General features: G+C 47.6%; 1 protein-coding gene across 1 annotated transcript in view; it reads right to left on the bottom strand.

The window, feature by feature from the left end:
- Positions 1-14,619, bottom strand: part of ankrd22 (ankyrin repeat domain 22) — a 37,188-nt gene that overhangs the window by 12,526 nt on the left and 10,043 nt on the right. Inside the window, exons 2-4 of the mRNA XM_085994862.1 lie at positions 7,761-7,949; positions 5,716-5,823; positions 2,565-2,642 (exon numbers count right to left, since the gene is read on the bottom strand). Coding sequence (XP_085850988.1) covers positions 2,565-2,642; positions 5,716-5,823; positions 7,761-7,949 — 375 coding nt within the window. The remainder of the gene's footprint in view (positions 1-2,564; positions 2,643-5,715; positions 5,824-7,760; positions 7,950-14,619) is intronic.

The following is a 14,619-nucleotide window of genomic DNA, read 5'->3' as shown; positions in this document are numbered from 1 at the left end:
GGGCTATTCGAGTTCCTCCGAATGCCCTTCGGCCTCAAAAACGCGGCCCAGGCCTCGGTCCTCCGGGACCTGAAGTTCCTCTTTGTCTACCTGGATGACATCCTGGTAGCTAGTTCCTCCAAGCAGGAACACATCGAGCACCTCCGCACCCTGTTCCAGCGGCTCAGTGAGCACGGGCTCATCATCAGCCCAGCCAAGTGCCAATTCGGCCTCAGCAGGATCGAATTCCTCGGCCACCACATCACGCAGGACGGAGCCATTCCCCTGCCCGCCAAGGTGCAAGCCGTCCAGCAGTTCCCCCGGCCTACCACCATCAAAGGCCTCCAGGAGTTCTTGGGGATGATCAACTTTTACAACCGCTTCATTCCCGGAGCGGCCTCCCTCATGCGGCCCCTATACGAAGCCCTCCGGGGTAAGAAAGACAGAATGGCGATCGAGTGGTCGGCGGACATGTTGACCGCTTTCGACTCGACCAAAAAGGCGCTCGCCGACGCCACCATGCTCGCTCACCCACAGCCCAACGCCAGGGTGGCCCTCACCACGGACGCCTCCGACCACGCGGTCGGCACCGTGTACGAACAGTGGGTCGACGGGGCCTGGCAACCGCTGGCCTTTTTCAGCCGCCAACTGCGCCCCCCGGAGGCCAAATACAGCGCCTTTGACCGCGAGCTCCTCACACTGTACCTGGCAGTCCGCCATTTTAGATTTCTTCTGGAGGGCCGCCCCTTCACCGCGTTTGTCGACCACAAACCCGACATTCGCGATGGCAAAATCTGTGGACCCGTGGTCAGCCAGGCAACAACGCCAGCTCGCCGCGGTGTCCGAATTCACCACGGACATCCGGCACGTCTCCGGTCGAGACAACGTGGTGGCCGACTGCCTATCCCGCCCCGCCGTCCACGGCGCCCACCTGACAGTGGACTATGCTCAACTGGCAGCGGAGCAACGCACCGACCCCGATCTGCTCTCCGCACCCACAACCCTCCCAGGGCTGCGACTGACCGACGTCGCCTGCGGCCCGTCCGCCGTCAGTCAAATGCGACACCTCCTTGGTGCAACCCCACCCCGTAGTCCCGGCGTCCTGGCGAAAACGGGTGTTCGACATCGTCCACGGCCTCTCACACCCCGGCACCCGCACGTCCATTAGACTGGTGGCCAACCGATTTGTCTGGCGCGGCCTGCGCAAAGATGTGCGCGTCTGGTCCAGATCCTGCATAGCTTGCCAGCGTGCCAAAATCCACCAGCACGTCAAAGCCCCACTCGAGGAGTTCACCGTGCCAGAAAGAAGGTTTGACCACGTCCACATCGACCTCGTCGGCCCCCTGCCGCCATCACAAGGTCACACGCACCTGCTGACAATCGTGGACCGTACCACCCGCTGGCCCGAGGCCATTCCACTGACGTCCACCACCACCGCCGACATCGCGAGGGCGTTCATCGGTACCTGGGTCGCTCGGTTCGGCATCCCCTCTGACATGACGACAGATAGAGGCCCGCAGTTCACCTCTGATCTGTGGGCCGCCATCGCCCGAAACCTCGGGGTGGCCGTTCACTGCACCACGGCTTACCACCCCCAAGCCAACGGACCCCCTGGTCGGCTGACCAACAACGCCGCGCTTTCGCCAACCGAGCACAACAGTTCGCTCCGGTACCCACCGGCCGGCACGGCGAACCAGTAACCCGCGTACAACCTAGCCTGCACATGGCCAAATTTGTTTTCGTGCGCCATGACGCCCACCGAGGACCTCTACGGCCCCCATACGACGGACCCTACAAGGTACTCCAGACAGGGAACAAGTTCTTCCTCCTCGAAGTGGGCGGCAGAACTGACAAGGTGTCGGTCGACCGGCTCAAGCTGGCGCACCTAGAGCCCGACGAACCCGTTCAAGTGGGCCAACCCCCACCGCGGGGCAGACCGCCTAAGAGCCCGACGCGTCCGACCGCCCCGCTCCCGACACCAACCGCCAAGAGCCGTTCCGGCCGTGCCATCAAGCCGCCACGCCGGTTCGTACACTCCCTACTGGCGGATTCTGGGGGGGAGCTGTGTGGCGTACCGATCACAGAAAGGACACAATCCGCTTTTCGGTCCGTAGACTATAAATCAGGCATCATGCCTTTAAGAAGGATCACACCTTTAAGAAACTCGATCTGCAACATAGTTAAGCCCAGAGCGGGGGAGGAGCAGTCGAAGCTGTGGACTGATGAAAGGCAGTCGGACTTGGTGTAGTCTCTGACGCCATTTTTGTGTTCAACATGCAGTCTCAACGATTAAACCTTTTCTGTTGAACCTCTCCGAGTTCAGTATTTTTTGTTAGGAGTACGTAGACTCCTACAATATACTTGAAAAGGAAACAAAATTGCAGGGCTATGGGGAAACAGCAGGGTCGTGGAACTAATCAGACAGCTCTTTCGAAGAGCTAGCACAGGCATGATGGGCTGAATGGTCTTCTGTGCTGCATGATTCTATGAAATCTATATCAGAACCCAGTGTTAAGGCTTAACCCATGTAATTGTCATGCAAGAGTGAACAACATGTATTTATAATCAGATTTACGGGTCCTTACATTGTCTGTTGCATTTACATCCACTTTAGCATTCAGCAGCATCTTGATCAACATTTCGTTCCGACTCTTCTTTGACTCCTATGCAGTAAGTTACACAGGTTTTAAAAAAGGGTTAATTAAACAATTAGTAATCTATACATCTTGGCCTACTTCACTTCACCATCTGCATGGAAGAACCAATATTTATATAGCACCTTATCGCATCTCTCATGACATAGGTAATCGTGGCAGCCAATTTGCACATAGTAGGGTCCCACAGATAGCAGAGGAGATGAATGGGCCCTTAATCTGGTTTGGTTGAAGGAGGAATGCTGGCCAAGACACCAGAACTCCTGCTCTTGTGAACAGTTGCACAAGATGTTTTACATCCACTTGAACCACCAGAACAGGCAAATGTGACAATTGGTTTGGCCTGTCATCTGAATGATGGCACCTGACAATTCCCTCATGACTGCACTCTGTTTCAGCCTGAATTTTCCAACTGTAAATGGTCAGAAAATCAAGTGCAGTATATACCCGAGGTTCCAGTATACACTTCTGGTGTGCGAGACTCCCCGCCCCACAAGAAGTCGTCTGAAAATGATCTCTTGTATGCTCAAGTAATGGAGTGGAGTCCATACCAACAGCCTTCGGACTCAAAAGTCAAGACTGCAAAGTTGTAACCTTGAAAACAGTGCAAGGTTCATGTTGCTTCACTCTTTCTGAAACATGCTGTCCTTGTAGACCAGGTGTGGTTAAGTTCAATATTCATTTAGCTCACCTGCTCCGATTAGTAGAAATACCACAAGGCAAATTACACAGCGGGGAGATAAGCAAAACTAGCACCCCAATTAAAAAGCCCTAAAATTCATAAATTCAAACAAGTCTTACTGCCTTATGTATAGAAAAAGTTAAGGGAATAACTTGTGCTGGGTATTTTTGTGTGTCTGAAGCCTTGTGGATGAGCTTTCCGATTGGTTTGTTTGTTCAGTGTAGGCTCATGTCTCAGTATTTAAACTGATTACTTTCACAGTGGAAACAATGAATTAATTAGATACTACTCTGCATGAAAGGCAGTCTTAAATTGGAATTATTGCTGAAAAGAATTTAAGTATCAGTATTTATACCAAACCCATCTATTGAGACCTACTCCTCCTTTAATCACTCATCTAAGTTTCACCATTTGAAAAAGAGTTTGCTGCGATATTCAACAGAATTTAACTATTAAAGTGAAAAACAATTTCTTCTCTTAATGGCAGTCTTGTTCAAACAAATATTTCACATTTACTAATCCCCAGTACAAATATTATGAAATCAACCATGGGTGTATTCTGCACTGCTGCTCTTCAACATGGGAGACAACCATCCTCACACTGTTCACAAAAATTGCTTCACTAATTCCATGTGGTTTCGATGGCCAATGTAAACCACTCAATCTGTATTCTTATAGTTTTTAAGATATTTGAGCCCCACAATAAGATCACTGCCTTGTATTCATCCTACTTGTAATTTCATAAAGATTAAGGCACATACTTTCCTGTTACTACATCTTGGGTATAGGTGCAGTGAATAGAGGAAAATCAGCAGGGAGTATTACCTGCCCATAAGGGAACCCAGCCAAATGTCATCCAAAATGCAGGAATTTTTATTGACGTTTTGGAGATCACTTATTGTGATTCTATCCACAATGCTGTGAGAAACCTCAGACAGTGCCCTTGCCTCCCTCTTCAGTTGCCTCCCCTACAGTGGTAGGAGTGGAGGCATCCCTGTCAAATAGGCAGGGTGGGGGGTGTAAAGGTGGGGACACATTTCCAGAAGGCATGAGGGCTTACAGCATAGCCCATACAGACCTAGTAGAGAAGGTGTTGCAACAATTCCAACTGTTAGCTCAAGGCATGGTAGCCACAACATCAAACAAAGGGAGACTTATTCTCATGCACTCTGCCAACTGACACACTGGTATCCAGCCACTGGGTGTCCCTCTTGGCTCAACTACACTCAAGGTAGACATTACATACACCCAATGTAGACATTAAAATGCTGGATGTCCTAAAGTCACCTTAATGTCCATCTACATGAATGGAAGATCCATGCAGAGGTAGCTCAAGGGACATTTGAGGTTTGGGGTTGGTCAGAGATAGACCTATTCCCAGGACTAGGTGGCGCATATGCTTGAAAGCTGGATGATTTCTCCTTCTTGGATATACAGATTTATGCACACGTTTGCTTCATTTGCTCAATCCCATGTGGATGGAGTCAAATGAATTTTGATCACTCTATACAGATCCCATCAGCTGTGATTCTCAGTGATCCCAGCAAATGGACAGAGGCTGCATTTCCTACCCACAGGCAGGACCTGCCAATACAGCTGGGGTGGGCCAGAGACTGTATTCTGAGCCGAAGTATTTTCGGCTGATGGTTTGAGTACGGTTATCGAAGTAGGAGACTTCTACACCAAGGTCTTTCATTGTCAGTAGTCGAGATCCTGCTGAGTTCAAGGAAAAGTCTCAATCATCAGGCTTAGAATATCAAGTGGTGAATATTTGTGGAAGGTGGTGCAGTTAGAACCATTTCCTCCGTCACCTGCTAGATGCATTATACTTTAGAATACTTAAATATTTCTTCTAAACCTTCGTTCCATTCAATGTGTGTGGCCACCGTCACAGCCTCTCGAGTCATTCGTTTTGGGGCCAGGTGGTTATCGTTACTTCATCTCTCATTTTAATGAGAGCTTAATGGACATTACATTCAGATTGGCCTCATCTCGTTCCCAACAGTCTTCTTAATGTGATCATTAATAATCCAAAAGGCTGGACAGTTACTTGTGTTATATGGTAAGACCACCTGAAGTAAGGTTAGTCAAGTTCTCATGGAGGTTGCCATCATCTGAAGAATGACAAAGACCCTACAAGGTAGACAACCTTACCACTCCAACATCCCCCCCATCACCCCCCCCCACATATACACTCAGCAAAAAAAAGTCCTACATGAACCGAATATACCATGCAGCAGCAGTGTAGAAATATAGGATATGTTTCTCCAGTGTAATAGTACATTGGAAGTTACACCCTGTAACTTCAAGTTAAACCAGTACTAATTTTAAAATAACTGAGACAACACTGCAAGCGGTCAATGCTCGTGACTGCAAATAGAAGGAAACCCTTGTACCTACCATTATAATGTAGCCCAGGAGCAAGACAGGCATCAAGATAATGATCAACAGGTAGTCTAGAAAGGAGAATCTTCTCCTTACAGCATAATGTAAACATGTTCGTTCCTTCTTTAAAATTGAACAAAATACAAAGTCAGTGAAGAAATAAAATGATTGTGTTACAAAAATATTTATATTCTGGAACAGAAGTGTCCCTGTATACAGTTTAATATTCTATTAACTATTTAATCACTTAATACTCCAGGCTGTTTTCAACAGCCAACATTGACAGGGGGATTATTAAATCCAGTGTAACACCGGCAATTGCAAGCATTAGGTCACAAAAAAAGGTTGATACATGAGCAGTATCGATATTTAAGTTAACTCAATCTGAGCCAGGCTGGATTTTTTGTCTCCCCGATGGTACCACATTAATATCCACCAGCTTGCCACAGCACTCATGTACGGAAAAGGTGCATCAAAGCATTTTACAGGGTGCTGGAAATCATTGGATGCAGGGGAGGGGTGAGGGTGGAGAACAAAAAAAAGTTAGTGGAGGGAATGCTGAAGCCTGATCAGAGAACAGGGTTTTTAAAAAGTGGCTTTTGAAATCGGGGAGGGAAGTGACGAGGTGGAGCGATTTGGAGAAGTAGTTCCAGAGGGCAGGGATATCATGGGTGAAAGAACAGCCATTGAGCACAGAAGGGGAACAAGAGGCATACTTGACGTCAGCAAAACCAAAACCATCCTCTCCTACCCCCACCAGGACCCGAGTGGCTCCAGCCTTCAAGTCAGCTGTGTTGGACTGAAGGGTAGATATGGGGGACAGACTGCTAGAGGAGGTTGCTGTGGGGTGAGGCTATAGTAGGATTGAAAGTGAGGAAGATGACCTTGGAGTCAATTAGCTGGGGAATGTGGCTCCAATTAAACTTGGCAAGTATGGGCATGAAGTAATGCAGGAGAAGACAGGGACTGGTGGATGTGGGAGAAAACAGTATTAGTAACAGAATGGATGTGAGGAAAGAAAGTTAAGCATAACTAAGTTCCACAACATAGCCCAAATGGCAGCCACAAAGGCTGCTGTATGAAGGTCAGAAGTCCTGGTAGGAGCCAAAGAGGATGCACCAATCAGAAAGATATTCTGGATCACACAAGTCTCAATATCAGTCAGGCAGCTGGAGAGGTTAGCAACAGAGTTTGGATTGATGGAGGTGGCAGCGAGGCAAGTGTGATTGCCATTGGCACGTTTGTGGAAACAGACAATGCTTCTGGATATCAAAAAGTAGCATGTGAACAATTAAAAGTAGGGGGCCTCCCCCCCCAATCGCCGGATATGGATTCCTGGGTTACACTGGAAGGGACTATGTGAGAAGAAACCTTTGCAGAAGTAATGGCCCCGATATTTACTGAGGCACTCGTTCGGAGTTTGGGGGGGGCGGGTGGCAGGGGAAGAGTTATGGGCGGGCAACGCGGAAGTATGGGTTTCCCCAATCAACATGCGGGCGTGTTTAAGGTTTTTTTAAAAACTGGTTTTCCGCCCGACAGCCAGCCTGATTGACAGGCCTGTCGGGCAGGGAAGCTGCAGCACAAGACCACATATGAGGAGCAGGTAGGTTTAGGGGTGGTGGTGGTGAGAAAGAGATCGTGGGAGGAGGGTCGGGTGGGAGGGCGGTGGTGAAATTGGAGATTGTTGAGGTGGGAGTTAGAGTGGCTTGTTGAGCTTGGAGGAAACACTCCTGCTCCTCCTGAAACACAAGCAGTGCTGTAAAGGCACTTACCTGATGGATCCAGCCCTTCTAGCCTCCTTTTACCTGCCAGGTTTCCTGAGACCAGGGAAACACGGCGGACAGTAGTTAAAAATAGAAACCTTGTTAAAAATTGATGCACACAATCTTCTTAATAGGTTTCAAAGACCGACCCGCCTCGTGAGAGCGGATTGGTCGCCCACTCCCCTTCCCGCCTCCGTTAAACCGGAAGTGGGCGGGTTTGAGGTGGCTTGAGAGAAGTGGGTTAAATGCTCTTGGCAGTTGCATTAATGGCAAGCTGGAAAACAAAAAAAATGTTACCTTGTTTTTGACATGGACGTTGGCCGCTTTTCTCAGAAGATATCGTACACTTTCAACACTGCCTGTTCTACAAGCAGCGATGATGGGGGTGTCTCCATAATATCCATCTTGTTCGTTCACATTATTGTTTTCGTGCAGCAGTTTCCTCAGCTCGTGAAAATCATTTTGATATGCTGCTTGGCAGATCGGCTGAGGAATGGAAAACCTGCATCTTAACACCATTGTTTCTTTCAGATCCATTATAGCGTCTGAATATTTACTGCCTGGCATTAACAAAAACAAGCCAGTCTCATTTTTCCTCTTTCAAGAAACCCATTTCATGGAATGAATGTCATTTCACCCAGAAGTTATAACTTTTTTAATACTGTGCAGTTGATTTAAGGCTCAAAATCAGTCTGTCTAATTTTACAAACAGAAAATGCTGGGAACACTCAGCAGGTCAGGCAGCATCTGTGGAGAGAGAAACAGAGTTAATGTTTCATTTCTGATGAAAGGTCATCGACCTGAAACGTTAACTCTTATTTTGCTCTCTCCGTCCGGCTGAGTATTTCCAGCAAAATCGGTTTTTAATTTCAGATTTCCAGCATATCTTGCTTTTGTTTTGTACTCTAATTTTAGCACGGGTATGAGCGAAGAAAAAACGGCCACTGCACAGACTCCCTAATGCTGATGAAGCTGAAGGAGAGATCGAGGATACGATGCTCAACGTATCCAACCAACACAGAGCAGCAATCTGCAAAGCCAATCAAAAGCTGAACTATTTTGTCAGAACAGTATAAGTCAGAGTTCTGACGAAGGGTCATCGACCTGAAATGTTAACTCTGTTTCTCTCTCCACAGATGCTGCCTGACCTGCTGAGTGTTTCCAGCATTTTCTGTTTTTATTTCAGAGGAGGTTGCGATCTAACTGTACAGTGCTCTGGTCAGAATGTCCAGTTCTGGGCACCAAGGCACAAAAAGAAAGAAAAGCAGCTTGCCCCAAAGCATTTCAAAGCCAATGAATTACTTTTTGAAATATAATCACCGTTGTTTTGTAGGCAAACATGGCAGCCAATTTGCCCACAGCAGGGTCTCATAAACAGCAAGGAGTTTAATGACTAGATATTCTGTTTTAGTGGTGTTTGGTTAAATGTTGGCCAGGACACTGGCAGTACTCCTCTGTTATTCTGTGAATAGTGACATGGGATCTTTTACGTCCACTTGAACATGCAGGCGGGTCTCGGTTTAAAGTCTCATCTGAAGGACGACATTTCCAGCATTGCAGCATTCAACAACAACAACTTGTTTTTATACAGCGCCTTTAATGTAGTAAAATGTCCAAAGGTGCTTCACAGGGGTATAAGAAAAATTTGACACTGAGCCACATAAGGAGAAATTAGGGCTGGCTTGGTCAAAGAGATAGGTTTTAAGGAGCGTCTTAAAGGAGGAAAGAGAGTTAGAGAGGTTTAGGCAGTGAATTCCAGAGCTTACGGCCTAGGCAACAGAAAGCACGGCCACCAAAGGTTGAGCAATTATAATCAGGGATGCTCAAGAGGGCAGAATTAGAGGAGCGCAGATATCTCGGGGCGGGGGGGGGGGGTTATGGGGCTGAAGGAGATTATAGAAATAGGATGGGGCGAGACCATGGAGGGATTTGAAAACCAGGATGAGAATTTTGAAATTGAGGCGTTAACGGACCGGGAGCCAATGGAGGTCAGCGAGCACAGGGGTGATGGGTGAACGGGACTTGGTGCGGGTTAAGATGGGCAGCCAAGTTTTGGATGACCTCAAGTTTACGTAGGGTAGAATATGGAAGGCCAGCCAGGAGTGCGTTGGAATAGTCAAGTCTAGAGGTAACAAAGGCATGGATGAGGGTTTCAGAAGCGGATGAGCTGAGGCAAGGGCGGAGACGGGCGATGTTATGGAGAAGGGAAATAGGCGGTCTTAGTTATGTTGCGGATATGTAGTTGGAAGCTCATTTCAGAGTCAAATATGACACCAAGGCTGCGAACAGTGTGGTTCAGCCTCAGATAGATGCTAGGGAGAGGGGTGGAGTCGGTGGCTAGGGAACGGAGTTTGTGGCGGGGACTAAAAACAATGGCTTCGGTCTTCCAATATTTAGTTGGAGAAAATTTCTGCTCATCCAGGACTGGATGTCGGACAAGCAGTCTGACAATTTAGAGACTGTGGAGGGGGGGTCGAGAGAAGTGGTGGTGAGGTCGAGCTGGGTGTTGTCAGCATACACGTGGAAACTGACACTATGTTTTGGGATGATGTCGCCAAGGGGAAGCATGTAGATGAGAAATAGGAGGGGGCCAAGGATAGATCCTTGGGGGATACCAGAGGTAATGATGCGGGAGCGGGAAGGGAAGCCATTGCAGGTGATTCTCTGGCTATGATTAGATAGATAAGAATGGAACCAGGCAAGTGCAGTCCCACCCAGCTGGACGATGGTGGAGAAGCATTGGAGGAAGATGGAGTGGTCAACCATGTCAAAGGCAGCAGACAGGACGAAGAGGGATAGTTTACCTTTGTCACAGTCACAAAGAATGTAATTTGTGACTTTGATGAGAGCCGTTTTGGTACTGTGGCAGGAGTGGGATGGCGGGATTCAAACAGGGTAAGATGGGCATGGATTTGTGAGGCAACAACACGTTCAAGGACTCGAGAGGAAAGGGAGGTTGGAGATGGGGCGATAGTTTGCAAGGACTGAGGGGTTGATTTTTTGAGGAGAGGGGTGATGACGGCAGATCTGAAGGAGAGGGGGACAGTACCTGAGGAGAGAGAACCATTAACAATGTCAGCTAACATGGGAGCCAGAAAAGGAAGTTGGGTGGTCAGCAGTTTGGTGGGAATAGGGTCAAGGGAGCAGGAGGTGGGTCTCACGGACAAGATGAGCGTGGAGGGGTCAAAAGAGGGGGTTGATCGGAGAGAAACTGGAGAAAGATGCAAATTCAGGGCTAGGGCAATGGGGAACCTTAGAGGAAGTTTGGCCTGGTGGGCATGGGGAAGGAATGGAAGTGACAGGGCCAGCTCCAGAGACAAAGAAGTCCATGAGCTCCTCACACTTGTTGTTGGTGGAGAATGTGGAGGAGATGGGGGAGGGGTTTAAGACTGTTAGCATTAGAGAAGAAAGGCTGGGGGTTATCTTTGCATTCCAGAATGATCCTGAAATAGTGAGCAGTGAACACTCCCTCTTCTTCTTCTCTTCTTAGGCAGTCCCTCAGAACCGAGGATGACTTGCTTCCACATTAAAAATTAGTTCTCAGGTGACTGATGAGTCCAATGAGGGACCTACAGTCTCTGTCACAGGTGGGGCAGACGGTGGTTGAAGGGGTGGGTGGGTGGGGTGCTTGGGTTGACGTGCACTCCTTGAGCTGCCTGCGCTTGGCTTCCGCTTGCTCCCGGCGAAGAGACTTGAGGTATTCGGCGCCTTCCCGGATGCTTCTCCTCCACTTTGTGCGGTCTTGGGCCAGGGATTCCCAGGTGTCGGTGGGGATGTTGCACTTTTTCCAAGGAGGCTTTGAGGGTGTCCTTGAAGCGTTTCCTCTGCCCACCTGCACTGGTACTGGTTCAGTACTGCACTGAAGTGTCACCCCGGAATATGGGCTTCAGTCCTAGAGTAGTGCTTGAACTCATGACCTTCTGAGCCGAGGTGAAAATGCAGCAACTGAGCCAAGCTGACTCAGGGGAGCAATCAAGTGCTGAAGGCAGTCCAGAGAACAGCCATGAGGCTGATCCCTAGTGTAAAAAGGTCAGAGTTAGAAGGAAACACTGAAGAAACTTGGGCTTTCACCCTGCAAAGGAAGTGTCTAAGGGAGTCTTACTGAACTGAAGTGTCAGTTTAGATTATGTGCTCAAATTTGTAGTGGGCTTCATAAATATTTTAAAACATCAGTTCAATTAACAACCTATTTTCCTCCTTGCTAGTGATATTCAGGGAAACCTGGTTGAAGGGAGTGCTTGAGCCACATGGTGCTGGTGAATGTGGCTCAAATAAGCCACAATCAATCTGGCTGCTGCAATGTTACCAACCAAAGGTCTATAGCAATATCATATTTTGGCATTTTTCCTTTCAGCGCATCAGTGGCACACCTCCATCACAGTCCATTTTTTTTGTAGTTCTTTATTACGGGTTCCATTAAATCACAACATACTTTTAACAACATTGAGGTGCTTTCTCCATTCCTTTGCCTTGATTGAGATGTGGTTTATTGTTTGGATTATTTTAGTCAAGGCATTATCAGTGAGCAGTAACTGTCAGCAATTCGTAGCTGGGTCAAAATCCTGGAGCTCCCCATTTTATAATAATTGTGGGAGTACCTGCACCACACAGACTGCAACGGTTTAAGAAGAGGGCTTCTCAAGGGCAGCTAGGAATGGGCAATAAATGCTGGCCTGGCTAGCGACACCCATACCCCAAGAATTAATTAAAAACAAAAATGGGTTTCCTATTGTGGGATTATAGTGTTAAACTCACCACCTTGACACATGACTCATATTAACATTTTTGCATGCTATTTCCCCACACTTGCCATTAGCACACAATGATACACATTCTAAAAGGCCAAGTGATGCAACTTAAGCTACTGATGCAAGCAAAGCACCTTATTTCATGGTTAATTCCACTTACTGTAAGTTATTATGCAACAATACAGAAAACATTCTCACAGCTTTCACCAGCTATGCGTGGTAAGTGCATGGTTACCACCAAAATAAGCTTTGTACTAGCAGGCAGCATGAGAAAGGGTAGGTCATGTCTGTCTAATCTAATTGAAGTTTTTGAGGGAGTCACTATTATGGTGGGTAGGAGAGTGGCTATACAGACTTCCACGGTGCACGCAATTAGAGATAACTGTGCTATGGATTAGTAATTGGTTGGGAGGTAGAAGATAGAGACTAGGGATAAAAGGGAAAATAGTCTGATTGGGAAGATGTGATAAGTGGTATTCCTCAGGAATCTGTACTGGGGGTCTCAGCTTTGCACCAAATATATATTAATGACTTGGATAAAGGAGTAGAGAGTTGGATATCCAAGTTTGCAGATGACACTTAGGATGCACAGTAAGTTGTGTAGATGGGAGCTGGAAGTTACAAGGAGACACAGACTAAGTGACTGGGCAAAACTATGGCAGATGAAGTTCAATGTGGGGAAGTGTAAGTTCACCCATCTTGGATCAGAGAAAGACGAAGTGAAATATTTGCGTAATGCTGTGGAGGAGCAATGGGATTTAGGTGTACAGTACAAACATTACTAAAAGCTAGTGCACAAGTACAAAAAGTAATCAAAAAGGCTAATGGAATGTTGTTCTTTATCTCAAGAGGGCTGGAATACAAACACGAGGACGTGATGCTTCAGCTGCATAGAACTTTGGCCAGACTCCATCTGGAGTACTGAATTTAGTTTTAGGCACCAAACCTCGGGAGCGATATATTGGCCTTGAAAAAGGTACAGTCTAGATTCACCGAGTCATACCAGGGCTTAAAAAGTTAAATTATGAGGCCAGGCTGCATAAAGTTAGTTGGTATTCCCTTGCAGCCTTGGTCCAAACATGGACAAAAGAGCTGAATTCCAGAGGTGAGGTGAGAGTGACTGCCCTTGACATCAAAGCAGCATTTGACCGAGTGTGGCATCAAGGAGCCCTAGTAAAACTGAAGTCAGTGGGAATCGGGGGGGGGGGGGGGGGGAGACGACTCTCCACTGGCTGGAGTCATACCTAGCACAAAGGAAGATGGTTGTGGTGGTTGGAGGTCAATCATCACAGCCGCAGGACATCGCTGCAGACGTTCCTCAGGGCAGTGTCCTAGGCCCAACCATCTTCAGATGCTTCATCAATGACCTTCCCTCTATCATAAAGTCATAAGTGGGGATGTTCGCTGATGACTGCACAGTGTTCAGTGCCATTCGCAACTCCTCAGATAATGAAGCAGTCCGTGCCCACATGTAGCAAGACCTGGACGACATTCAGGCTTGGGCTGATAAGTGGCAGGTAGCATTCGCACCACACAAGTGCCAGGCAATGACCATCTCCAACAAGTGAGCGTCTAACCACCGCCCCTTGACATTCAACGCCATTATTCACTTTGGTAGGAAGAATAGAAAAACAGAATATTTTTTAAATGGTGAGAAACTTTCAAATGTTGGTGTTCAGAGAGATTTGGGTGTTCTTGTGCAAGAAACACAGAAAGCTAGCATGCAGGTACAGCAAGCAATAAGGAAGGCAAATGGCATGTTGGCCTTTATTACAAGGGAGTTGGAGTATAAGAGTAAGGAAGTCTTGCTACAATTGTACAGGGCCTTGGTGAGACCACACCTGAAGTACTGTGCACAATTCTGGTATCTAAGGAAGGCTATACTTGCCTTGGAGGTGGTGCAACAAAGGTTCACTAGATTGATTCCTGGGATGAGAGGGCTGTCCTATGATGAGAGATTGTGTAGAATGGGCCTATACTCTCTGGAGTTTAGAAGAATGAGAGGTGATCTCATCGAAACATACAAGATTCTGAAGGGGATTGACAAGGTAGATGGTGAGAGGTTGTTTGCCCTGGCCGGAGTGCCTAGAATTAGGGGGCATAGTCTCAGGATAAGGGGTAGGCCATTTAAGGCTGAGATGAGGAGGAATTTCTTCACGCAGAAGGTTTTGAATCTTTGGAATTCTCTGCCCCAGAGGGCTGTGAATGCAGAGTCTGAGTATATTCAAGGCTGAGACAGTTAGATTTTTGGACTCTAGGGGAATGAAGGGATATGGAGATCGGGCAGGAAAGTGCAGTTGAGGTCGATGATCAGCCATGATGTTGTTGAATGGCGGAGCAGGCTCGAGGGGCTCCTGCTCTTACTTCTTATGACCTTCGCAGAATCCCCCACCATCAATATCCTGGGG

The sequence above is a fragment of the Somniosus microcephalus genome, chromosome 8 (assembly GCF_052327205.1).
Source record: "Somniosus microcephalus isolate GS21.2 chromosome 8, FLI_Smic_1.0, whole genome shotgun sequence".
NCBI classification, from domain to species: Eukaryota; Metazoa; Chordata; class Chondrichthyes; order Squaliformes; family Somniosidae; genus Somniosus; species Somniosus microcephalus.
Note: the sequence above shows the minus strand (reverse complement) of the source record. Positions and strands in the feature narration are given on the sequence as shown.